This window comes from Panulirus ornatus, chromosome 22 (genome assembly GCF_036320965.1).
Source record: "Panulirus ornatus isolate Po-2019 chromosome 22, ASM3632096v1, whole genome shotgun sequence".
In the NCBI taxonomy this organism is placed as follows: domain Eukaryota; kingdom Metazoa; phylum Arthropoda; class Malacostraca; order Decapoda; family Palinuridae; genus Panulirus; species Panulirus ornatus.
Genome location: NC_092245.1, coordinates 6,623,304 through 6,651,025, shown reverse-complemented (window position 1 = coordinate 6,651,025; position 27,722 = coordinate 6,623,304). Strand labels below are relative to the sequence as shown.

The following is a 27,722-nucleotide window of genomic DNA, read 5'->3' as shown; positions in this document are numbered from 1 at the left end:
TTGAATGTGTTAGATGACAGAGTGGCAGATACAGGGTGTTTTGGTCGAGTTGGTGTGCGAAGTGAGAGGGTCAGGGAGAATGATTTGGTAAACAGAGAAGAGGTATTAAAACCTTTGCGGAGTATGAAAACCGGCAAGGCAGCGGGTTTGGATGGTATAGCCATGGAATTTATAAAAAAAAGGAGGTGACTGTGTTGTTGACTGGTTGGTAAGGATATCTAATGTATGTATGACTCATGGTGAGGTGCCTGAGGATTGGCAGAATGCATGCATAGTGCCATTCTACAAAGGCAAAGGGGATAAAGGTGAGTGCTCAAATTACAGAGGTATAAGTTTGTCGTGTATTCCTGGGAAATTATATGGGAGGGTATTGATTGAGAGGGTGAAGGCATGTACAGAGCATCAGACTGGGGAAGAGCAGTGTGGTTTCAAAAGTGGTAGAGGCTGTGTGGATCAGGTGTTTGCTTTGAAGAATGTATGTGAGAAGTACTTGAAAAAGCAAATGGATTTGTATGTAGCATTTATGGATCTGGAGGAGGCATATGATAAGAGTTGATACAGATGCTTTGTGAAAGGTATTAAGGATATATGGTGTGAGAACCAAGTTGTTAGAAGCAGTGAAAAGTTCTTTGCAAGGATGTAAGGCATGTGTAGGAGTAGGAAGAGATGAAAGTGACTGGTTCTCAGTGAATGTCGGTTTGTGGCATGGGTGCATGATGTCTACATGGTTGTTTAAAATGTTTATGGATGAAGTTGTTAAGGAGGTGAATGCAAGAGTTTTGGAGAGAGGGGCAAGTATGCAATCTGTTGAGCTTGGGAAGTGAGTCAGTTGTTGTTCGTTGATGATACAGCGCTGGTGGCTGATCTGGGTGAGAAACTGCAGAAGCTGGTGACTGAGTTTGGTAAAGTGTGCGAAAGAAGAAAGATGAGAGTAAATGTGAATAAGAGCAAGGTCATTAGGTACAGTAGGGTTGAGGGACAAGGCAACTGGGAGGTAAGCTTGAATGGAGAAAAACTGGAGGAAGTGAAGTGTTTTAGATATCTGGGAGTGGATTTGGCAGTGGATGGAACCATGGAAGTGGAAGTGAGTCACAGGGTGAGGGAGGGGGCAAAAGTTCTGGGAGCGTTGAAAAATGTATGGAAGGCGAGAACATTATCTCAGAAAGGAAAAATGAGTATGTTTGAAGGAATAGTGGTTCCAACAGTGTTATATGGTTGGGAGGCGTGGGCTATAGTTGTGCGGAGGAGGGTGGATGTGTCGGAAATAAGATGTTTAAGGACAATATGTGGTGTGAGGTGGTTTGATCAAGTAAGTAATGAAAGGGTAAGAGAGATGTGTGTTTGATGATATAATGGCTAATATAGGGTCTTTTGGTTAAGGTGGTGTGCGAAGTTAGAGGGTGAGGGAGAATGGTTTGGTAACAGAGAAGAGGTAGTGAAAGCTTTGTGGAAGATGAAAGCCGGCAAGGAAGTAGGTATGGATGGTATTGCAGTGGAATTTATTTAAAAAAGGGGGTGACTGTGTTGTTAAAGATGAAAGCCAGCAAGGCAGCGGGTTTGGATGGTATTGCAGTGGAATTTATTAAAAAAGGGGGTGACTGTGTTGTTGATTGGTTGGTAAGGATATTCAATGTATGTATGGCTCATGGTGAAGTGCCAGAGGATTAGCAGAATACATGTATAGTGCCATTGTACAAAGGTAAAGAGGACAAAGGTGAGTGTTCATATTACAGTTTGTTGAGCATTCCTGGGAAATTATATGGAAGGGTATTGATTGAGAGGGTAAAGGCATGTACAGAGCATCAGATTGGGAAAGAGCAGTGTGGTTTCAGAAGTGGTAGAGGATGTGCGGATCAGGTGTATGCTTTGAAAAATGTACGTGAGAAATACTTAGAAATACTGACGACTTTGTATGTAGCATTTATGGATCTGAGGAAGGCATATGATAGAGTTGACAGAGATGCTTTATGGAAGGTATTGAGAGTATATGGTGTAGGAGGTAAGTTGCTAGAAGCAATGAACAGTTTTTATCAAGGATGTAAGGCATGTGTACGAGTAGGAAGGGAGGAAAGTGACTGGTTCCCAGTGAATGTCAGTTTGCGGCAGGGGTGCATGAAGTCTCCATGGTTGTTTACTTTGTTTATGGATGGGGTTGTTTGGGAGGTGAATGCAAGAGTTTTGGAGAGAGGGGCAAGCATGTAGTCTGTTGTGGATGAGAGGGCTTGGGAAGTAAGTCAGTTGTTGTTCGCTGATGATACAGCGCTGGTGGCTGATTTGGGTAAGAAACTGCAGAAGCTGGAGACTGAGTTTGGTAAAGTGTGTGAAAGAAGAAAGATGAGAGTAAATGTGAAAAAGAGCACAGTTATTAGGTTCAGTAGGGTTGAGGAACAAGTTAATTGCGAGGTAAGTTTGAATGGAGAAAAAGTGGAGGAAGTGAAGTGTTTTAGATATCTGGGAGTGGCTTTAGCAGCGGATGGAACCATGGAAGTGTAAGTGAGTCACAGGGTAAGGGAGGGGGCGAAGGTTCTGGGAGCGCTGAAGAATGTATGGAAGGCGAGAACATTATCTCGGAAAGCAAAAATGGGTATGATTGAAGGAATAGTGGTTCCAACAATGTTATACGGTTGCGAGGCATGGGCTATAGATAGGAATGTGCGGAGAAAGGTGGATGTGTTGGAAATTAAATGTTTGAGGACAATATGGGGTGTGAGGTGGTGTGATCGAGTAAGAAATGAAAGGGTAAGAGAGATGTGTCGTAATAAAGAGAGTGGTTGATTGAGAGAGCAGAAGTGGGTGTCTTGAAATGGTTTGGTCACATGGAGAGAATGAGTGAGGAAAGATGGACAAAGAGGATATATGTGTCAGAGGTGGAGGGAACGAGTCGGTAACCAAATTGGAGGTGGAAGGATTGAGTGAAAAAGATTTTGAGCAATGGGGGCCTGAACATACAAAAGGGTGAGAGAATGGGAACAATGTGGTATACCAGGGTTGACGTGCAGTCAATGGATAGAACCAGGGCATGTGAAGTGTCTGGGGTAAACCATGGAAAGTTTTGTGGGGCCAGGATGTGGAAACGAAGCTGTGGTCTCAGTGCATTACACATGAGAGCTAGAGACTGAGTGTGAACAAATGTGGCCTTTGTTGTCGCTTCCTAGCGCTACCTCATGCGTACGCGGGGGGAAGGGTGTTCTGTTTCATGTGTGGCGGGGTGGCACCAGGAATGGACGAAGGCAGCAAATATAAATAAGTACATGTGTATATAAGTATGTCTACGTATGTATATGTATGCATATGTTGAAATGTACAGGTATGTATATGTGCGTGTGTAGGCGCTTATGTATACGCATGTATATGTTGGTGGGTTGGGCAATTCTTTCGTCTGTTTCCTTGTGCTACCTCACTAACGCAGGAGACAGCGACTAAGTATAATGAAAAAAGTAAATGAATAAATTAGAATTCAGAAGCACTTCACATGCAAAATCAATGGGATGGAACATTTGAGCTACCATGAAAGACTAAAACAACTACAAAGCCTTGAAAAAAGAAGACAAAGATGCATAATAACCTACAAATGGCAACAAATCAAGGGTATAAAGAAAACATGTTAATCCTGAAGGACTCTTAACAAGGAAGATGCAGTTAAATCTTCAAGAATACCATGGAACACATCAAAAATGAGACAACAACGTACGTCAGTTCAACCAGGAAGCAAAAATGACAATTCAAAATGCTGCCAGAAATAAGAACCTTGCATGAAACAACAAAAAACAATTAAAGAATACTTGATATGAGGTTGAAATCAGTTCCATATGGACCAAGAATAAATAATTATGTACTTCAGGTGGAAGCTGAGAATCATCATCTTATTCACCATGCATGACATTCAGTGAGCTCTTCACACTAGCCCTACCATCAAAGCAAATTCTCGTACCAGAAGCTTGCACATTAGTACAAATGGGAACAACAAAAAAGGGTAGAATGTATGTGAGGTATCTAAACTGATAAAGGAAACCATATACCACGGGGAATAAATATGAATGAACTCATTCCTACAAGTGATGTGCCATTACTTGGACACTACAAATCAATAAACAAGTATTTTGGATCATAATATCACGAAAGCACTTAAAGCACGAAACACAGAAATGGGAGAAAATACATATGATACATATGATGCAGCTGTGGATAACGTTAGCACAATAAGTGACAAGGACTTTCTTTTCAAGAATGAGACTAATGATCTCATTGCAAATACAAATCGAAATAATATCCTTAACCTCTAAATGCCTCAATGCATATATTACTGCGAGCTAAAAGATGAATCTATAGATACGTATTTACGCAATGTTTCATGCCTCAATTTCAACACCATGCACCAAGCCTAGGCGGAAGGAGAGATGGCAGAGAACAAAAATATTTCTGGAGTTAATCATCCTCCAGCCATGTCAATGAAAGCACATTTCACTGGTTTTCTAGGAAGAAAACTGAGCAGTTTTCAGATATTTTCACAAAACCAAACAGGTCATGATCCTAAATGATTTGACAAAGATGATCTGTCTTCAAATTGAATGTAGAGAAATTTTACAGACACTCCCTCCTTCAGCATCAAAAGTTGACCAAGATAAGGCAGGAAAAGGTTTTCTAGCAAAAGCAGAGGTATTTGCCCGTGCCCACTTGTCCTTGACATCACTGCATCTAACTGCTGCCACCAGTAATTTTACAAACTTTTATAGTTTTATGAAAAGTTTATCAATGAATGAAACCGATTACAAGAGATCTATTATAAAAGATGAAAGCATAATGATGATAAGGATATATTTTTGTATGTAAAATAATTAATCAAACATGCAAAGTGGCAACTCCCTTGACACTGAGGCCTTACTCTCACACTCTCTAAAGCACCATGCTAATCAAGCACCTACAAAACTTTTACATACTATTACAGTAAAAGTATTTATATATTTATTCATCATACTTTGTCGCTGTCTCCCGCGTTAATGAGGTAGCGCAAGGAAACAGATGAAAGAATGGCCCAACCCACCCACATACACATGTATATGCATACACATCCACACACACACATATACATACCTATACATGTCAACGTATATATACACAGACATACACATATATGAACATGTACATAATTCACACTGTCTGCCTTTATTCATTCCCATCACCATCCCACCACACATGAAATGAAAATCCGCTCCCCCGCACACACGCGAGGTAGCGCTAGGAAAAGACAACAAAGCCACATTCGTTCACGCTCAGTCTCTAGCTGTCAAGTGTAATGCACCAAAACCACAGTTCCCTTTCCAAATCCAGGCCCCACAAAACTTTCCAGGGTTTACCCAAGACGCTTCACATGCCCTGGTTCAATCCACTGACAGCACGTCGACCCCGGTACACCACATCATTCCAATTCACTCTATTCCTTGCACGCCTTTCACCCTCCTGCATGTTCAGCCCCCGATCACTCAAAATCTTTTTCACTCAATCCTTCCACCTCCAATTTGGTCTCTCACTTCTCCTCGTTCCCTCCACCTCTGACATAAATATCCTCTTTGTCAATCTTTCCTCACTCATTCTCTCCATGTGACCAAAAACCCTCTTCTGCTCTCTCAACCACACTCTTTTAATTACCACACATCTCTCTTACCCTTTCATTACTTACGCGATCAAACCACCACACACCACATATTGTCCTCAAACATCTCATTTCCAACACATCCACCCTCCTCTGCACAACCCTATCTATAGCCCACGCCTCCCAACCATATAACATTGTTGGAACCACTATTCCTTCAAACATAACCATTTTTGATTTCCAAGATAACGTTCTCGCCTTCAACACATTTTTCAATGCTCCTAGAACCTTCGCCCTCTCCCCCACCCTGTGACTCACTTCTGCTTCCATGGTTCCATCAGCAGCCCAATCCACTCCCACATATCTAAAACACTTCACTTCCTCCAGTTTTTCTCCATTCAAACTTACCTCCCAGTTGACTTGTCCCTCAACCCTACTGTACCTAATAACCTTGCTCTTATTCACATTTATTCTCAGCCTTCTTTCACACACTTTACCAAACTCAGTCACCAGCTTCTGCAGTTTCTCAACCAAATCAGCCACCAGCACTGTATCATCAGCAAACAACAACTAACTCACTTCTAAAGCCCTCTCATCCACAACAGACTGCATACTTGCCCCCTTCTTCAAAACTCTTGCATTCACCTCCCTAACAACCCATCCATAAACAAATTAATCAACCCTGGAGGCATTACGCACCATTGCCGCAAACTGACATTCACTAAGAATCAATAGTTCAGAAGCAATTATTCTCATCATTCTACGAAAATCTTTAAATCTGTGCAATTAAGTGAATTTCTGAAACGAGTTACAAAAAAGTGACTTTAGAGGGTTAGTAAGGATAACTTACTTGGACTCAATAATAAGGGGATAAAAACAACAATATATATACCAACACAAATATTTCCAATGAGAGATTTAGCAAAACCATTAAAGAATAAAAAGTACTTCACAAGAAAAATTGTGTAAAACAGATGATGCCATGTGACTGGAAACAACAGATGAATACAAGAAAAAGCTGAACATAAGCAAACAAAGAAAAGTCTGAAAAATAAGAAATGCTGAAAAAGAAATACTAAATACAAAGGACAGAGAATGATGAGAAAGTAATAAACACAATGAAACAGACTCTAGTTGTATATATATCATATTATACTTTGTCGCTGTCTCTCGCGTTAGCAAGGTAGCGCAAGGAAACAGACGAAAGAATGGCCCAACCCACCTACATACACATGTATATACATACACGTCCACACACGCACATATACACACCTATACATCTCAATGTACACATATACATACACACACACAGACATATACATACATACACCTGTACATAATTTACACTGTCTGCCCTTATTCTTTTCCATCGCCACCCCGCCACACATGAAATGACAACCCCTTCCCCCCGCATGTGCGTGAGGTTGCGCCACGAAAAGACAACAAAGGTCACATGCGTTCACACTCAGTCTCTAGCTGTCATATATGAAAAAAGCAAAGAATAAGAAATATTAGACTGGGATTTTTTGGTGAGAGAAAAATATGAAGGCAACCAGGAAAATCAGCAAGATGTTAAAAGATCAATGTAATTCAGTATTCTAGGAAAAAAGTTGGATCATGAAATGTTTAGTACAGGTACACCATCAATTTTCTGGCACTCTTGGTTCCAAAGCCTTGCCAGATTAACCATTTTGCCGATCCCACCGTGGTCACGTAATAATAATTTATCAAACTCACACCTCTAACCCACTAATTATACATCTCCCATGTGTCTAAAGTATACCATGGACTGCTAGAAATTTAAACAAATATTAAATGTAAATTAAAAAATAAATGAAAAAAGGTACTCGTGCAACAGTACATTAGTGAAACAAGATTACAGGTATTAATTAAACAAGATTAAACAAAAATTACATGCAAATTTATTAATTTCTTTACTTACAAAAAATGCTGCAGCACTGCTGCTCCCAAAGTAGCAGATTTTAGACTTTTACTGGAACTGTATAACTATTCACAAAGGTCTGGAAGTTGAGGGCAGTCAGAATTACTGTCCGTTTCGTAGCTGATCGTTTCATCTTAGATTTCTGATGTTGCAGGTGAGACATTTGGGGTACTTGAAGTTAAAGCCACAGGATTCACAGATGTACCAGTAGGCTTACTGCTGTGAGACACATTCTTCTCTGCTATCTTCTTAAACATTTTATCCAAGCAAAGTTACTTCATGTGTCTAGATTTTATTCCTTCACAGGTTTTCTAATCATTTACTTCTTGGAATCGCTGTCTGCATAGAATTTCAAATATCTTCTCCCTCTGCTTCTTTACATCATAAACAGTTGATGAACCAATACTGTAGATGTCACACAGCTTATGCATCAAAACACCAAGGTCCATTTTTTCAAGTACTACTTTATCTTAGATCGATATGGACTGGTGTTTACGTTTGACACCACAACTGACACTCTCATATGTCTTAGAAGCCATAGTTAGGGTTGAATTTAAGCAAAATAAGCAAAGAATCTCACAGAATTGCAGTATCACCACCAACAAGTGCAGTGTAAAGAATGTAAATAAGTGCGCCCTACACACAACACCATCTGTGGCCACCCAGTGAACTAGTCTGGTGGCCGCAGTAATTTCAAGTTCCCTCACATAATTTTGTCTGGACTATAGGTGCCGAACCATCAGTTGCCGGAAATTCGGTGGTGCACCTGTATTTGTATAATGAGAATTCCAAAACAGGTATTGAAATATGACAAAATGACATCAGTGGAGAGAGAGAGAGAGAGAGAGAGAGAGAGAGAGAGAGAGAGAGAGAGAGAGAGATTAGGACATAAATATCATTTTTTTCATTTTACTTTAATTGATCGTCATTTCCTGTATCAGCAAGGTAGCACCAGGAACAGATGAAAAAAAAAAGACTCATCCATTCATATACATATATAGGTACATACATGCTCATATACATACATATATATATCAACATACATACATACATATACAGAGCCATATACACATCTACATATTTATACTAGCTTGCCTTCATCCATTCCCTGCACCACCCCACCCCACAGGAAACAGCATCGCCACCCTCTGCATCAGTGAGGAAGTGCCAGGAAAACAGACAAAAAAAGCCACAGTCATTCACACTCAGGCTCCAGCTGTCATGTGTAATGCACCAAAATCACAATTCCCTGTCCACATCCAGGCCCCTGGTTCAGTCCATTGACAGCACACTGACCCCAGTATACCACATTGTTCCAATTCACTCTATTCCTTTGCACACCTCTCTACCTCCTGTATGATCAGGCTACAATTGCTCAAAATCTTTTTCATTCCATCCTTCCCCCTCCAGTTGGGTCTCCCGCTTCTCCTTGTTCCCTCCACTTCTGACATATCCTCTTTGCCAATCTTTCCACGCTCATTCTCTCCATATGTCCAAACCATTTCAACACACCCTCATCTGCTCTCTCAACCACACTCCTTTTTTTTTATTTCCATACATCTCTCTTACCCTTTCATTACTTACTCGATCAAACCACCTCTCACCACATACTGTCCACAAACATTTCATTTCCAACACATCCACCCTCCTCCGTACTCCCCTATCTATAGCCCATGCCTCGCAACCATATAATATTGTTGGAACCACTTTTCCCTCAATCATACCCATCTTTGCTCTCTGAGATAATATTCTCTCCTTCCACACATTCTTCATCTCTCCCAGAACCTTTGGGAGAACCTTCACCCCTCCCCTACCCTGTGGCTCATTTCCACTTTCATGGTTCCATTCACTGCTAAGTCCACTCCCAGATAGCTAAAACACTTCACTTCCTCCAATTTTTCTCCATTCACACTTACATTCCAATTAAATTGTCTCTAAACCTAATGAACTAATAACCTTGCTCTTATTCACATTTACTCTCTCAACTTTCTCCTTTCACACACTTTTCCAAACTCAGACGCCAACCTCTGGAGTTTCTCGCTCAAATCACCCAACAGCACTGTATCATCGACAAACAACAACAGACTCACTTTCCACGCCCTCTCAACCCCAACAGACTGCATACCCACCTCTCTCTCCAAAACTCTTGCATTCACCTCCAAAACCATCCCATCCATAAACAAATTAAACAACTATGGGAACATAACACACCCCTGCCATAGACCAACCTTTACTCTGAACCAATCACTCTCCTCTCTTCTTACTTGTACATATGCCTTATATCCTTGGCAAAGACTTTTCACTGCTTCTAGTAGCCTACTTCCCACACCATATACTCTTAAGACCTTCCACAAAGCATCTCTATCAACCCTATCATATGCAACCCTATCATATGCCTTCTACATATCCGTAAATGCTACATACAAATCCATCTGTATTTCTAAGTATTTCACATAAACATTCTTCAACACAAACACCTGATCCACACATCCTCGAACACTTCTGAAACCACAATGCTCTTCCCCAATCTGATGCTAAATAACTTCCCATACAATTTCCCAGGAATACTCAACAGATGACCCTGACATGATGGTTTGACTTACGATTTTTTTTACTTTACGATGGTGTTTTAGCGATATGCATTCAGCAGAAACCATTCTTCAAAATTTGATTTCTGATCTTTGCCTGGGCTAGCAACATGTGGTACAATACTCTCTCGTGACACTTTCCTATTGAGTGTTTTTGCGTCCCATCATGTTTACAAAACACCCATCTGTGTATCCTGCCTCGGGTGTGAAGAAGAGGAAGGCAATTACTCTTAAGAAGATATTAAAGATAATTGCCCAGCATGAAGTTATACTCAAGCCACCAAGAAAGTTCAAAGCAACGAAACTGGCTAAGACATTTGCTACTATCAGCAGAGGTGTACGGATGTTAGAAGAAATGGATGTAAATTACGAAATTTGCAAGAACTAACAGGCAGATACAGGATGCTCTTGCTTGTTATGGAGAAATATAAAATGAAAAGAAGAAACAAACTGTACAGTTAACACTTGATATCTTCCTGAAGAAATCTAAACCACAAACAAATGTCGATGGCCCAGTGTCTTCTACTAGCTATTCTCGAACCTCATCAGAAGAGAGATATATTGATGACCCTGTCAATGTAGCCTCTTCATTATCTAGCAATTGATTTTAATGTTGCATGCTAGAGGGGATGGGAGCGGGGGGCCAGAAATCCTCCCGTCCTTGTATTTTTAACTTTCTAAAAATGGGAAACAGAAGGAGTCATGCGGGGAGTGCTCATCCTCCTCGTAGACTCAGATTGGGGTGTCTAAATGTGTGTGGATGTAACCAAGATGTGAAAAAAGGAGAGATAGTTAGTATGTTTGAGGAAAGGAACCTGGATGTTTTGGCTCTGAGTGAAATGAAGCTCAAGGGTAAAGGGGAAGAGTGGTTTGGGAATGTCTTGGGAGTAAAGTCAGGGGTTAGTGAGAGGAGAAGAGCAAGGGAAGGAGTAGCACTACTCCTGAAACAGGAGTTGTGGGAGTATGTGACAGAATGTAAGAAAGTAAATTCTCGATTAATATGGGTAAACTGAAAGTTGATGGAGAGAGATGGGTGATTATTGGTGCATATGCACCTGGGCATGAGAAGAAAGATCATGAGAGGCAAGTGTTTTGGGAGCAGCTGAATGAGTGTGTTAGTGGTTTTGATGCACAAGACCGGGTTATAGTGATGGGTGATTTGAATGCAAAGGTGAGTAATGTGGCAGTTGAGGGAATAATTGGTATACATGGGGTGTTCAGTGTTGTAAATGGAAATGGTGAAGAGCTTGTAGATCTATGTGCTGAAAAAGGACTGGTGATTGGGAATACCTGGTTTAAAAAGCGAGATATACATAAGTGTACGTATGTAAGTAGGAGAGATGGCCAGAGAGCGTTATTGGATTACGTGTTAATTGACAGGTGCGCGAAAGAGAGACTTTTGGATGTTAATGTGCTGAGGGGTGCAACTGGAGGGATGTATGATCATTATCTTGTGGAGGCTAAGGTGAAGATTTGTATGGGTTTTCAGAAGAGTGAATGTTGGGGTGAAGAGGGTGGTGAGAGTAAGTGAGCTTGGGAAGGAGACCTGTGTGAGGAAGTACCAGGAGAGACTGAGTACAGAATGGAAAAAGGTGAGAACAATGGAAGTAAGGGGAGTGGGGGAGGAATGGGATGTATTTAGGGAATCAGTGATGGATTGCGCAAAAGATGCTTGTGGCATGAGAAGCGTGGGAGGTGTACAGATTAGATAGGGTAGTGAGTGGTGGGATGAAGAAGTAAGATTATTTGTGAAAGAGAAGAGAGAGGCATTTGGACGATTTTTGCTGGGAAAAAATTAAACTGAGTGGGAGATGTATAAAAGAAAGAGACAGGAGGTCAAGAGAAAGGTGCAAGAGGTGAAAAAGAGGGCAAATGAGAGTTGGGGTGAGAGAGTATCATTAAATTTTAGGGAAATTAAAAAGATGTTCTGGAAGGAGGTAAATAAAGTGCGTAAGACAAGGGAGCAAATGGGAACTTCAGTCAAGGGCGCAAATGGGGAGGTGATAACAAGTAGTGGTGATGTGAGAAGGAGATGGAGTGAGTATTTTGAAGGTTTGTTGAATGTGTTTGATGATAGAGTGGCAGATATAGGGTGTTTTGGTCGAGGTGGTGTGCAAAGTGAGAGGGTTAGGGAAAATGATTTGGTAAACAGAGAAGAGGTAGTAAAAGCTTTGCGGAAGATGAAAGCCGGCAAGGCAGCAGGTTTGGATGGTATTGCAGTGGAATTCATTAAAAAAGGGGGTGACTGTACTGTTGACTGGTTGGTAAGGTTATTCAATGTATGTATGACTCATGGTGAGGTGCCTGAGGATTGGCGGAATGCGTGCATAGTGCCATTGTACAAAGGCAAAGGGGATAAGAGTGAGTGCTCAAATTACAGAGGTATAAGTTTGTTGAGTATTCCTGGTAAATTATATGGGAGGGTATTGATTGAGTGGGTGAAGGCATGTACAGAGCATCAGATTGGGGAAGAGCAGTGAGGTTTCAGAAGTGGTAGAGGATGTGTGGATCAGGTGTTTGCTTTGAAGAATGTATGTAAGAAATACTTAGAAAAGCAAATGGATTTGTATGTAGCATTTATGGATCTGGAGAAGGCATATGATAGAGTTGATAGAGATGCTCTGTGGAAGGTATTAAGAATATATGGTGTGGGAGGAAAGTTGTTAGAAGCAGTGAAAAGTTTTTATCGAGGATGTAAGGCATGCATACGTGTAGGAGAAGAGAGGAAAGTGATTGGTTCTCAGTGAATGTAGGTTTGCGGCAGGGGTGTGTGATGTCTCCATGGTTGTTTAATTTGTTTATGGATGGGGTTGTTAGGGAGGTAATGCAAGAGTTTTGAAAAGAGGGGCAAGTATGAAGTCTGTTGTGGATGAGAGAGCTTGGGAAGTGAGTCAGTTGTTGTTCACTGATGATATAGCGCTGGTGGCTGATTCACGTGAGAAACTGCAGAAGCTGGTGACTGAGTTTGGTAAAGTGCGTGAAAGAAGAAAGTTAAGAGTAAATGTGAATAAGAGCAAGGTAATTAGGTACAGTAGGGTTGGGGGTCAAGTCAATTGGGAGGTAAGTTTGAATGGAGAAAAACTGGAGGAAGTAAAGTGTTTTAGATATCTGGGAGTGGATCTCTCAGCGGATGGAACCATGGAAGCGGAAGTGAATCATAGGGTGGGGGAGTGGGCGAAAATCCTGGGAGCCTTGAAGAATGTGTGGAAGTCGAGAACATTATCTCCGAAAGCAAAAATGGGTATGTTTGAAGGAATAGTGGTTCCAACAATGTTGTATGGTCGCAAGGCGTGGGCTATGGATAGAGTTGTGCGCAGGAGGGTGGATGTGCTGGAAATGAGATGTTTGAGGACAATGTGTGGTGTGAGGTGGTTTGATCGAGTAAGCAATGTAAGGGTAAGAGAGATGTGTGGAAATAAAAAGAGCGTGGTTGAGAGAGCAGAAGAGGGTGTTTTGAAATGGTTTGGGCACATGGAGAGAATGAGTGAGGAAAGATTGACCAAGAGGATATATGTGTCGGAGGTGGAGGGAACGAAGAGAAGTGGGAGACCAAATTGGAGGTGGAAAGATGGAGTGAAAAAGATTTTGAGTGATGGGGGCCTGAACATGCAGGAGGGTGAAAGGCGGGAAAGGAATAGAGTGAATTGGATCAATGTGGTATACCGGGGTTGACGTGCTGTCAGTGGATTGAATCAGGGCATGTGAAGCGTCTGGGGTAAACCATGGAAAGTTGTGTGGGGCCTGGATGTGGAAAGGGAGCTGTGGTTTCGGGCATTATTGCATGACAGCTCGAGACTGAGTGTGAACGAAATGGGGCCTTTGTTGTCTTTTCCTAGCGCTACCTCGCACACATGAGGGGGGGAGGGGGATGGTTTTCCATGTGTGGCGAGGTGGCGATGGGAATGAATAAAGGCAGACAGTGTGAATTGTTTGCATGGGTATATATGTATGTGTCTATGTGTGTATATATATGTGTACATTGATATGTATAGGTATGTATATTTGCGTGTGTGGACGTGTATGTATATACATATGTATGGGGGTGGGTTGGGCCATTTCTTTCGTCTGTTTCCTTGTGCTACCTCGCAAACGCTGGAGACAGCGACAAAGCAAAATAAATAAATATAAAATATAAATAAATATGCTTCAAACATTCTTCAGGCCTAGTGTGCTTTCAGCTGTATACGTTAATGGTAAGTACTCATACAACCATTCTGTTTTTTCTTTTCAGTACAGTACTCAATTAATTAAATGAATATTCAACACTTTATCATAAAATAAGCCTTGAGTTAGATGATTTTGTCCAACTGTAGGCTAATGTAAGTCTCCAAATAATCCTTTCATAACTCTAGTATCTAGCAAAGCCTTTTTTAAATCTTTCATCCATGTTTTCAATATCTGACATGTTTCCCAAAGTACTCTTCAAAATTAAGAATCAGTGATGCTCAGCTTACAACCTCATCAATACATAGGTAAACATCATTGGTACTAAGTGTTAATAATATACCTATTTTTGCCTTCCCAGATAATGTTATCTCTTTCCAGACGTTCTTCAGCATTCCTAGAACCTTCGCCTCCTCACCCACCTTATGATCACTTTTGCTTCTATGATTCAATACACTGCCATGTCCATTTCCAGGTATCTTCAACACTTCCCTTCCTCCCAACTCTTCTCCTTTCAAACTTACATCCCAATTAATAAGTCCCTCAACTATGCTAAACCTGATAACTTTGCTTTTATTCACAATTACACTCAGCTTCTTCCTTTAACACATTTTTCCAAACTCAATCACCAACATGCAGTTTCTCACTCAAATCTGCAACAAGTGCTATACAATCAGCAAACAACGGATTCATTTCTCATACCTTACAAAGTGCATACTTACCGCTTTCTCCAAGACTCATGCATCTATCTCTCATCAACTCATCCACAAACAAATCAAACTGGAATGGTGATGTTACACTCCCCTGCTGGAGACCAACCTTCACTTGGAACCATGCACTCTCCTCTCTTCCTACTCATGCACATGCTTTATACCCTTGCCAAAGACTTCCTACTGCTTCTAGCAGCTTTCTTCCCACACCATACATTCTCAAGACCTTCCACATGGCATTTCTATCAAACATATGCTTTCAACAGATCCATAATTGCCACATACAAATCAAACTGTTTCTCTAAGTATTTTTCACACATTCTTTAAAGCATACAACGGATGTGTACATCCCCTTCTACTTCTAGAACTACACTGCTTCTCCATAATCTGTTGCTTTGTACATACCTTTATTCTCCCAATCACTACTCTCCCATACAACTTACCAGCTACAATCTACAAACTTTTACCTCTGTAGTCTGAACACACAACATTTCCCTTGCCTTTTACAATGGCACTAAACATGCATTCTACCAATCCTCAGGTGCCTCACCATGATCCATCCATAATCAAAATCCTAACTAACCAATCAACACAATCACCCCCTTTCTTAATAAATTCAGTTTCAGTACCATCCACTCCAGATGTCTTGCCACATTTCATTTTACTTAAGGCATTCACCAACTCTTCTCTCTTCATCAAACCACTCTCAATGACTCTCTCACTTTGCATACCACTCCAAACCAAAAAACCTACATCTGTCACCCCTATCATCAAACACATTCAACAGTCTTTCAAAATACTCTATCTCTTCCTCATTTCATCACTACCACTTATCACTTCCCCTTCTGCTTCCTTCAATGTTTTTATTGGTTCTCTTGTTTTTCATACATTATCAATCTCCTTCCAAAAGAACGTAATCTCCCTAAAGTTTAGTGATACTCACTCACCCAACTCTCATTTGCTCTCTTTTTCAACCCCAGCACCTTCTTCTTGGCCTCCTGCCACTTTCTCTTGTACATCCCCCAATTACTTGCACTCCTTCCCTGCAAGTACTGCCCAAGCAACTCTCTTTACTCTTTCAATAGCAACTTCACTTCTTCATTCGACTACTCATTACTCTTTCTACTCTGCCCACCTTCAACCTTTCACATGCCACATGCATCTCTTGCACATGTCAGCACTGCTTCCCTATAAACCTCCTCCTAATCCTAACCCAATCCCCTTGTTTCACTTTGCCATTCTACACTCAATCTCTCCTGGTATTTTCTTCATGACATTATACCACACAATATTATATATGAGTTAATATACAATAAAGCTAAGGATACAAAAGTAAAATTTACCTTACATAAAAAGAAACTTACCACACAAACATGATAACCTAATCTCTTCAGCTGTCTCTTCTTCATGTGTATATTGCCTCGTAAGATATCAGTACTGCGAATGAAAGAATTGCGTCCTGCAACAATAACAACATTCCACTGTAGATCTTTCATGTATTCTATGGGACGTTTCAGTGAAGTTGGAGCAGAATTTAGGTACTCTTCGGGTATTGCAGCAGGTTCACCATCGTAGGTTGTGCAAAATACCAAATCTGTAGGAAACCCAAAAACATTATTGTTACTCATGTAGAACATATGGCTGATAAAAGAATGGGGAGAAATGACATTATAGTACAGCTAAGGGGATAAAGAGAAGACAAAGGCCCTGGAAAAGTATGCATTTGATTCAGGATCAAATGCAATGGAAGAATCATGCACACAAAAATGACATGTAGGGAGATGATGGTCAGCCATGGGCTGTGAATACAAAAGAATTCAAACAGTAACAGGCCACTGGAAGCTTTGTGACAGTGGAAGGGATCAGAAACTCACAAATCTGTATGGTAAGAGTAGGATGGCAAACAGATGACTTAAACAGAAAAACCTGCAAAATTTATATACAACTAAGGAGGCACACACAATGTCAGTCTTGGACTTGAAGCAAAACATTCATCAACTGGTAAATCATTCCATATGTTGAAAATCTCCCTTATTTTTATATAATGGAACTAAATAAGCATTCCAACAATCCTCACCAAGATCTTTACATACACTGAAAATCCTAATAAGGCAAATGACTATGCTGTTGATTGGCTAGTTAGGATTTTCAATGTATGTATGGCTCATGGCATAGTGCCCGAGGACTGGCAAAAACCATGTGTAGTGCTAATGTATAAAAGCGAGAAGATTAAAGGTGAGTGTTCAAATTATACTGTTATGCTGGGGATAGGGGAAAAAAATACTTCCCACGCATTCCTCACGTGTCGTACAAGGCAACTAAAGGGGACAGGAACGGGGGGGATAGAAACCCTCAACTCCTTGTATTTTAACTTTCTAAAAGGGGAAACAGAAGAAAGAGTCACACGTGGAGTGCTCATCCTCCTCGAAGGCTCAGATTGGGGTGTCTAAACGTGTGTGGACGTAACCAAGATGAAAAAAAAGGATAAATAGTATGTTTGAGGAAAGGAACCTGGATGTTTTGGCTCTGAGTGAAACGAAGCTCAAGGGTAAAGGGGAAGAGTGGTTTGGGAATGTCTTGGAAGTAAAGTCAGGGGTTAGTGAGAGGACAAGTGCAAGGGAAGGAGTAGCACTACTCCTACAACAGGAGTGGTGGGAGTATGTGATAGAGTGTAAGAAAGTAAACTCTAGATTGATATGGGTAAAACTGAAAACGGATGGAGAGAGATGGGTGATTATTGGTGCACATGCACCTGGGCATGAGAAGAAAGATCATGAGAGGCAAGTGCTGGGACCAGCTGAGTGAATGTGTTAGTAGTTTTGATGCACAAGACCGGGTTACAGTGATGGGTGATTTGAATGCTCTTCCCCAATCTGATGCTCTGTATATGCCTTCACCCTCTCAATCAATACCCTCCTATATAATTTACCAGGAATACTCAACAAACTTATACCTCTGTAATTTGTGCACTCACTTTTATCCCCTTTGCCTTTGTACAATGGCACTGTGCAAGCTCCTGCCAATCCTCAGGCAACTCACCATGAGTCATACATACATTAAATAACCTTATCAGCCAGTCAACAGTACAGTCACCCACTTTTTAATAAATTCCAATGCAATACCATCCAAACCCGCTGCCTTGCTGGCTTTCATCTTCCGCAAAGCTTTTACTACCTCTTCTCTGTTTACCAAATCATTCTCCCTAACTCTCTCACTTTGCACACCACCTTGACCAAAACACCCTATATCTGCCACTCTTATCATCAAACACATTCAACAAACCTTCAAAATACTCACTCCATCTCCTTCTCACATCACCACTACTTGTTATCACCTCCCCATTTGCACCCTTCACTGAAGTTCCCATTTGTTCCCTTGTCTTACGCACTTTATTTACCTCCTTCCAGAACATCTTTTTATTCTCCCCAAAATTTAATGATACTCTCTCACCCCAACTCTCATTTGCCCTCTTTTTCACCTTTTCCACCTTTCTCTTGACCTCCTGCCTCTTTCTTTTATACATCTCCCACTCATTTGCATTATTTTCCTGCAAAAATCATCCAAATGCCTCTCTCTTCTCTTTCACAAATAATCTTACTTCTTCATCCCACCACTCACTACCCTTTTTAATCTGCCCACCTCCCACACTTCTCATGCCACAAGCATCTTTTGCGCAAGCCATCAATGCTTCCCTAAATACATCCCATTCCTCCCTCTCTCCCCTTACCTCCTTTGTTCTCACCTTTTTCCATTCTGTACTCAGTCTCTCCAAGTACTTCCTCACACAAGTCCCCTTCCCAAGCTCATTTACTCTCACCACTCTCTTCACCCCAACATTCTCTCTACTTTTCTGAAAACCTCTACAAATCTTCACTTTCGCCTCCACAAGATAATGATCAGACATCCCTCCACTTGCACCTCTCAGCACATTAACTTCCAAAAGTCTCTCTTTCGCGTGCCTATAAATTAACACGTGATCCAATAACGCTCTCTGGCCATCTCTCCTACTTACATAGGTATACTTATGTACATCTATCTTTCTAAATCAGGTATTCCCAATCACCAGTCCTTTTTCAGCACATAAATCTACAAGTTCTTCCCCATTTCCATTTACAACACTGAACACCCCATGTACACCAATCATTCCCTCAACTGCCACATTACTCACCTTTGCATTCAAATCACCCATCACAATAACCCAGTCTCATGCATCAAAACTACTAACAAACTCACTCAGCTGCTCCCAAAACACTTGTCTCTCATGATCTTTCTTCTCATGCCCAGGTGCATATGCACCAATAATCACCCATCTCTCTCCCTCCACTTTCAGTTTTACCCATATCAATCTAGAGTTTACTTTCTTACACTCTATCACATACTCCCACAACTCCTGTTTTAGGAATAGTGCTACTCCTTCCCTTGCTCTTGTCCTCTCACTAACCCCTGACTTTGCTGCCAAGACATTCCCAAACCACTCTTCCCCTTTACCCTCGAGCTTCGTTTCGCTCAGAGCCAAAACATCCAGGTTCCTTTCCTCAAACATACTACCTATCTCTCCTTTTTTCCCATCTTGCTTACATCCACACACATTTAGACACCCCAATCTGAGCCTCTGAGGAGGATGAGCACTCCCCGCATGACTCCTTCTGTTTCCCCATTTAGAAAGTTAAAATACAAGGAGGGGAGGGTTTCTAGCCCCCGCTCTGGTCCCCTTTATTCGCCTTGTACGACACGTGAGGAATGCATGGGAAGTATTCTTTCTCCCCTATCCCCAGGGATAAATTATAATCTTAATATTAGTGATGGTCTATACAAATTCGATAACTTTATCATTGATAAAATTTGTAAAGTGATAAGTTTATCATACACTCATTGTCTGTCTTGGACAATTGTATGTTTACCAAATGGCGTCCTAGCTACGTCTCTTCGTTGTATATCAACTGACTGTTACATTTCTCTCTTGTGTCTCCCCTGATGATGTGAGTATTACACGAAAGTGCATTTGGGAACTTTTTGTGTTTCATTTTCCCCATGGACTCTTAGGAATATATATATATATATATAAAGAGAGGGGTCGACGTACTGTCAATGGATTGAATCAGGGCATGTGAAGCGTCTGGGGTAAACCATGGAAAGTTCTATGGGGCCTGGATGGGGAAAGGGAGCTGTGGTTTCAGTGCATTATTACATGACAGCTAGAGAATGAGTGTGAACAAATGGGGCCTTTGTTGTCTTTTCCTAGTGCTACCTTGCACACATGAGGGGGGGAGGGGGATGTTATTCCATGTGTGGTGAGGTGGCGATGGGAATAAATAGGGGCAGACAGTATGAATTATGTACATGTGTATATATGTATATGTCTGTGTGTATATATATGTGTACATTGAGATGTATAGGTATGTATATTTGCATGTGTGGACATGTATGTATATACATGTGTATGGGGTGGGTTGGGCCATTTCTTTCGTCTGTTTCCTTGCGCTACCTCGCAAACGCGGGAGACAGCGACAAAGCATAATAATAATAATAATAACTGAAAGAGAGAGAGAGAGAGAGAGAGAGAGAGAGAGAGAGAGAGAGAGAGAGAGAGAGAGAGAGAGAGAGAGAGAGAGGAAGTGGGCAGATTAGAAAGGGTAGTGAGTGGTGGGATGAAGAAGTAAGATTATTAGTGAAAGAGAAGAGAGAGGCATTTTGACGTGTTTTGCAGGTAATTAGTGCAAATGACTGGGAGATGTAAAAAAGGAAAGAGACAGGAGGTCAAGAGAAAGGTGCAAAAGGTGAAAAAGAGGGCAAATGAGAGTTGGGGTGAGAGAGTATCATTAAATTTCAGGGAGAATAAAAAGATGTTTTGCAAAGGGGTAAATAAAGTGAGTAAGATAAGGGAAAAAATGAGAACATCAGTGAAGGGGGATAATGGGGAGGTGATAAACAAGTAGTGGTGATGTGAGAAGGAGATAGAGTGAGTATTTTGAAGGTTTGTTGAATGTGTTAGATGATAGAGTGGCAGATATAGGGTGTTTTGGTCGAGATGGTTTGCGAAGAGAGGGTTAGGGAGAATGATTTGGTAAATAGAGAAGAGGAAGTAAAAGCTTTGCAAAAGATGAAAGCCGGCAAGGCAGCGGGTTTGGATGGTATTGCAGTGGAATTTATTAAAAAAGGGGTGACTGGGTTGTTGACTGGTTGGTAAGGATATCTAACGCAGGTATGACTCATGGTGAGGTGCCTGAGGATTGGCGGGATGCATGCATAGTGCCATTGTACAAAGGCAAAGGGGATAAGAGTGAGTGCTCAAATTACAGAGGTATAAGTTTGTTGAATATTCCTGGGAAATTATATGGGAGGGTGAAGGCATGTACAGAGCATCAGATTGGGGAAGAGCAGTGTGGTTTCAGAAGTGGTAGAGGATGTGTGGATCAGGTGTTTGCTTTGACGAATGTATGTGAGAAATGCTCAGAAAAGCAAATGGATTTGTATGTAGCATTTATGGATCTGGAGAAGGCATATGATAGAGTTGATAGAGATGCTCTGTGGAAGGTATTAAGGACATATGGTGTGGGAGGCAAGTTGTCAGAAGCTGTGAAAAGTTTTTATCGAGGATGTAAGGCATGTGTACGAGTAGGAAGAGAGGAAAGTGATTGGTTCTCAGTCAATATTGGTTTGCAGCAGGGGTGCGTGATGTCTCCATGGCTGTTTAATTTGTTTATGGATGAAGTTGTTAGGGAGGTAGATGCAAGAGTTTTGGAGAGAGGGGCAAGTATGTAGTCTGCTGGGGATGAGAGAGCTTGGGAAGTGAGTCAGTTTTTGTTTGCTGATGATACAGCACTGGTGGCTGATTTGGGTGAGAAACTGCAGAAGCTGGTGACTTAGTTTGGTAAAGTGTGTGAAAGAAGAAAGCTGATGGTAAATGTGAATAAGAGGAAGGTAATTAGGTAGAGTAGGGTTGAGGGACAAGAAAACTGAGAGGTAAGTTTTGAAAGGAGAAAAACTGGAGGAATTGAAGTGTTTTAGATATCTGGGAGTGGATTTGGCAGCGGATGGAACCATGGAAGCAGGAGTGAATCATAGGGTGGGAAAGGGGGTGAAAGTTCTTGGAGCATTGAAAAATCCGTGGAAGGTGAGAATGTTTTCTTGGAAAGCAAAAATGGGTATGTTTGAAAGGATAGAGGTTCCAACAATGTTATATGGTTGTGAGGCATGGGCTATAGATAGAGTTGTGCGGAGGAGAGTGGATGTGCTGGAAATGAGATGTTTGAGGACAATATGTGGTGTGAGGTGGTTTGATCAAGTAAGTAATGAAAGGGTAAGAGAGATGAGTGGTAATAAAAAAGAGTGTGGTTGAGAGAGCAGAAGAGGGTGTTCTGAAATGGTTTGGTCACATGGAGAAAATGAGTGAGGAAAGATTGACAAAGAGGATATATATGTCAGAGGTGGAGGGAACAAGGAGAAGTGGGAGACCAAATTGGAGGTGGAAAGATGGAGTGAAAAAGATTTTAAGTGATCGGGGCCTGAACATGCAGGGGGGTGAAAGGCGTGCATAGAATAGAGTGAATTGGAACGATGTGTCATACCGGGGTCAACATGCAGACAATGGATTGAACCAGGGCATGTGAAGTGTCTGGGGTAAACCATGGAAAGTTTTGTGGGGCTTGGATGTGGAAAGGGAGCTGTGGTTTTGGTGCATTATACATGACAGCTAGAGACTGAGAGTGAATGAATGTGGCCTTTGTTGTCGTTTCCTAGCCCTCCCTCGCGCACATGCCGGGGGGTGGAGATTGTCATTTCATGAGTGGTGGGGTGGCGACAGGAATGAGTAAGGGCAGACAGTATGAATCATGTACATGTGTACAGTGTCGGCGGAAAGAAATGACACATCCCAATGAAACGCAATGGAAAATACATCTCAAAAAAGACCGCCACAAACCACCTCATGTTAGTGGTGGCTCTCTCTGGCGACATCTGGAATGTTTTCACACCTCGAACGTAGCCCAGGGCAACTGACTGCCCCAGTTGCCTGAAAACTCTGCGGTGTGTGGACATATCATTTTGGCACTCCTGCCTGTGCTACCTCCAAGATACCGCCCAATGCCATTGCTTGTCCCCATAGTGCCCCACATTAGTAAATATGGGTCGAACTATGACGTTGAAGGAGGAGAGGTCCCGTATCTTCGCTCTGAGGGAGGAAAACGTCTCCATTAAAGATATTTGTGTCCGAGTTGGACGTTCTTGGTCGACCGTCTTGAGGCTTCTCACTGACGGCAGGGCGCACCATTCATGAACGCTTACAGCGTCACCTCTACCTCCCGTCACAACATACAGCAGTGAAGCCACTTGTAAAAGCCGGCATGAAGTGCCGTAGACTTCAATTTGCACGAAGATACCAAGACTGGACCCCAGAGAAATGGATGCAGACCTGTTTCTCCAATGAATCGATCTTCAAGACAGTGTGTTTGTGTTATGCGCTGCCACAGAAGCCCAAACTCCAACCGCTACCACCCTAGATACACCGGAAAAGTCGTCAAATACCCTCCTTCAGTGATGGTTTGGGGAATTTTCATTGGCACCAACAGAGCTGGGGATTTATTTTTTCTCCCTAAAAACGAGACACTGCTAATTATTTGGATGTGCTGAAGGATCACAGGCACCATTTTTATGACCTTCATCGGCCCGAAGGCGTGTTTATGCATGATGGGGCCCCTTGTCATGGCTCAGACCTCATCAAAAAGTGCCTGGAAGACACAAACATCGAAGTGCGTGAGTGGGCGGGAAATTCCCCAGATCTCAACCCGATTGAGAATGCCTGGGCACACATCCAGCATGAGTTATCCCTTATGCAGACGACGTCCATCCCATGCATAAAAGAGGTGATCACCAAGGTGTAGAAAAATATTGACAAAGAATACTTCAAATCCTTGGCCTGGAGCATGCCAGACCATCTTGAAAAAATTAGGAAGCTCAGAGGAGACATCACAAAGTATTAGGATGAATAAAAATCCCTGATTGATCATTTTTTTTCCCCTATTTCCCATATTTGGTGTTCGTTTTCATTGTAGGTGTCATTTTTTTCCGCCGACACTATATATGTATATGTCTGTGTATAAATATGTATACGTTGAGATGTATAGGAATTTATATGTGCTGTGTGTGGACATGTATGTATATATATGTGTATGTGGGTGGGGTGGGCCATTTCTTTCGTCTGTTTCCTTGCGCTACCTTGCTAACGCAGGAGACAGCGACAAAGTATAATATATAAATGAATAAATAATTCTTTGTGTATTCAATAATAGAAGGTTCAATGATATTTCTCATGGTAATAGAGTTAGTTATCCCTGGGGATAGGGGAGAAAGAATACTTCTCTCGTATTCCCTGCGTGTCGTAGAAGGCGTCTAAAAGGAAAGGGAGCGGGGGCTGGAAATCCTTCCCTCTCGTTTTTTTTCTAATTTTCCAAAAGAAGAAACAGAGAAGGGGTTCAGGTGAGGATATTCCCTCTAAGGCTCAGTCCTCTGTTCTTGGCGCTACCTCGCTAATGCGGGAAATGGCGAATAGTATGAAAGAAAAAAGAATAGAGTTAGAGTTAATAACTGGGATGGCATTATTGCAGTCAATACAATGATCACAGTTTTTAACGTGATCACTGTATTGACTGGAGTAATGCCATCTCAGTTATTAACTCTTACTCTATTACCATGAGAAATATCACTGAATCTTCTATCATTATATACACAAAGAATTATAATCTTAGTTGATAAAATTTGTAAAATGACAAGTTTATGATACACTCGTTGCCTGTATTTTTTCCAAATGGCGTCCTAGCTACGTCTCTTCATTGTATATCAACTGAATGCTATATTTCTCTCGTGTCTCCCCTGATGATGTGATTATTACACGAAAGTGCACTTGGGAACTTATCGTGTTTCATTTTCCTGTGGATTCTTAGGAATATACTTGATCACGTGCAAAATTGTGATCCTTTCCTTATAGTTGTGTTACTGGAGTGATAGTTTTCATACATGGTGCTTTCACAAGAAAATAGTGAAATTGGAAAAACTGTAGCTTAGACATTGAAGCTTATTGACACAGTGGTTAAATTGATGAGAACTACTATTGACGTTTGTGTCAATAAATTATACATTTCCCTTTTCCATAGCCAGAGGTTGAACCATTATGTGACATTCATTTTTTCATTTCATTTCAAGCTAGAAGTTTCAGTTTTCTAAATTGTTTCTTACATTTTCATATGTATATATATGTATATGTGTGTGTGTGTGTGTATATGTGCGTATTTGTGTATATATATATATGTATATATATATATATATTATCCCTGGGGATAGGGGTGAAAGAATACTTCCCACGCATTCCTCGCGTGTCGTAGAAGGCGACTAGAGGGGACGGGAGCAGAGGGCCAGAAATCCTCCCCTCCTTGTATTTTTTTTAACTTTCTAAAATGGGAAACAGAAGAAGGAGTCACGCGGGGAGTGCTCATCCTCCTCAAAGGCTCAGACTGGGGTGTCTAAATGTGTGTGGATGTAACCAAGATGGGAAAAAAGGAGAGATAGGTAGTATGTTTGAGGAAAGGAACCTGGATGTTTTGGCTCTGAGTGAAACGAAGCTAAAGGGTAAAGGGGAAGGGTGGTTTGGGAATGTCGTGGGAATAAAGTCAGGGGTTAGTGAGAGGACAAGAGCATGGGAAGGAGTAGCAGTACTCCTGAAACAGGAGTTGTGGGAGTATGTGATAGAATGTAAGAAAGTAAATTCTCGATTAATATGGGTAAAACTGAAAGTTGATGGAGAGAGATGGGTGATTATTGGTGCATATGCACCTGGGCATGAGAAGAAAGATCATGAGAGGCAAGTGTTTTGGGAGCAGCTGAATGAGTGTGTTAGTGGTTTTGATGCACAAGACCGGGTTATAGTGATGGGTGATTTGAATGCAAAGGTGAGTAATGTGGCAGTTGAGGGAATAATTGGTATACATGGGGTGTTCAGTGTTGTAAATGGAAATGGTGAAGAGCTTGTAGATTTATGTGCTGAAAAAGGACTGGTGATTGGGAATGCCTGGTTTAAAAAGCGAGATATACATAAGTATACATATGTAAGTAGGAGAGATGGCCAGAGAGCGTTATTGGATTACGTGTTAATTGACAGGCACGTAAAAGAGAGACTTTTGGATGTTAATGTGCTGAGAGGTGCAACTGGAGGGATGTCTGATCATTATCTTGTGGAGGCTAAGGAGAAGATTTGTATGGGTTTTCAGAAAAGAAGAGTGAATGTTGGGGTGAAGAGGGTGGTGAGAGTAAGTGAGCTTGGGAAGGAGACTTGTGTGAGGAAGTACCAGGAGAGACTGAGTACAGAATGGAAAAAGGTGAGAATAATGGAAGTAAGGGGAGTGGGGAGGAATGGGATGTATTTAGGGAATCAGTGATGGATTGCGCAAAAGATGCTTGTGGCATGAGAAGAGTGGGAAATGGGTTGATTAGAAAGGGTAGTGTGGTGGGATGAAGAAGTAAGATTATTAGTGAAAGAGAATAGAGGGGCATTTGGACGATTTTTGCAGGGAAAAAATGAAATTGAGTGGGAGATGTATAAAAGAAAGAGACAGGAGGTCAAGAGAAAGGTGCAAGAAGTGAAAAAGAGGGCAAATGAGAGTTGGGGTGAGAGAGTATCATTAAATTTTAGGGAGAATAAAAAGATGTTCTGGAAGGAGGTAAATAAAGTGCGTAAGACAAGGGAGCAAATGGGAACTTCAGTGAAGGGCGCAAATGGGGAGGTGATAACAAGAAGTGGTGATGTGAGAAGGAGATGGAGTGAGTATTTTGAAGGTTTGTTGAATGTTTTTGATGATAGAGTGGCAGATATAGGGTGTTTTGGTCGAGGTGGTGTGCAAAGTGAGAGGATTAGGGAAAATGATTTGGTAAACAGAGAAGAGGTAGTAAAAGCTTTGCGGAAGATGAAAGCCGGCAAGGCAGCGGGTTTGGATGGTATTGCAATGGAATTTATTAAAAAAGGGGGTGACTGTATTGCTGACTGGTTGGTAAGGTTATTTAATGCATGCATGACTCATGGTGAGGTGCCTGAGGATTGGCGGAATGCGTGCATAGTGCCATTGTACAAAGGCAAAGGGGATAAGAGTGAGTGCTCAAATTACAGAGGTATAAGTTTGTTGAGTATTTCTGGTAAATTATATGGGAGGGTATTGATTGAGAGGGTGAAGGCATGTACAGAGCATCAGATTGGGGAAGAGCAGTGTGGTTTCAGAAGTGGTAGAGGATGTGTGGATCAGGTGTTTGCTTTGAAGAATGTATGTGAGAAATACTTAGAAAAGCAAATGGATTTGTATGTAGCATTTATGGATCTGGAGAAGGCATATGATAGAGTTGATAGAGATGCTCTGTGGAAGGTATTAAGAATATATGGTGTGGGAGGCAAGTTGTTAGAAGCAGTGAAAAGTTTTTATCGAGGATGTAAGGCATGTGTACGTGTAGGAAGAGAGGAAAGTGATTGGTTCTCAGTGAATGTAGGTTTGCGGCAGGGGTGTGTGATGTCTCCATGGTTGTTTAATTTGTTTATGGATGGGGTTGTTAGGGAGGTAAATGCAAGCGTTTTGGAAAGAGGGGCAAGTATGAAGTCTGTTGGGGATGAGAGAGCTTGGGAAGTGAGTCAGTTGTTGTTCGCTGATGATACAGCGCTGGTGGCTGATTCATGTGAGAAACTGCAGAAGCTGGTG

At 41.5% G+C, this 27,722-nt stretch overlaps 1 protein-coding gene across 8 annotated transcripts in view; it reads right to left on the bottom strand.

Moving 5' to 3' along the window:
- LOC139756514 (FAST kinase domain-containing protein 5, mitochondrial) overlaps positions 1-27,722 on the bottom strand; it is a 120,572-nt gene that overhangs the window by 23,806 nt on the left and 69,044 nt on the right. For all 8 annotated transcript variants that reach the window (XM_071675977.1, XM_071675974.1, XM_071675976.1 and 5 more), the window contains one exon: positions 16,359-16,588. In XM_071675977.1, coding sequence (XP_071532078.1) covers positions 16,359-16,588 — 230 coding nt within the window. The remainder of the gene's footprint in view (positions 1-16,358; positions 16,589-27,722) is intronic.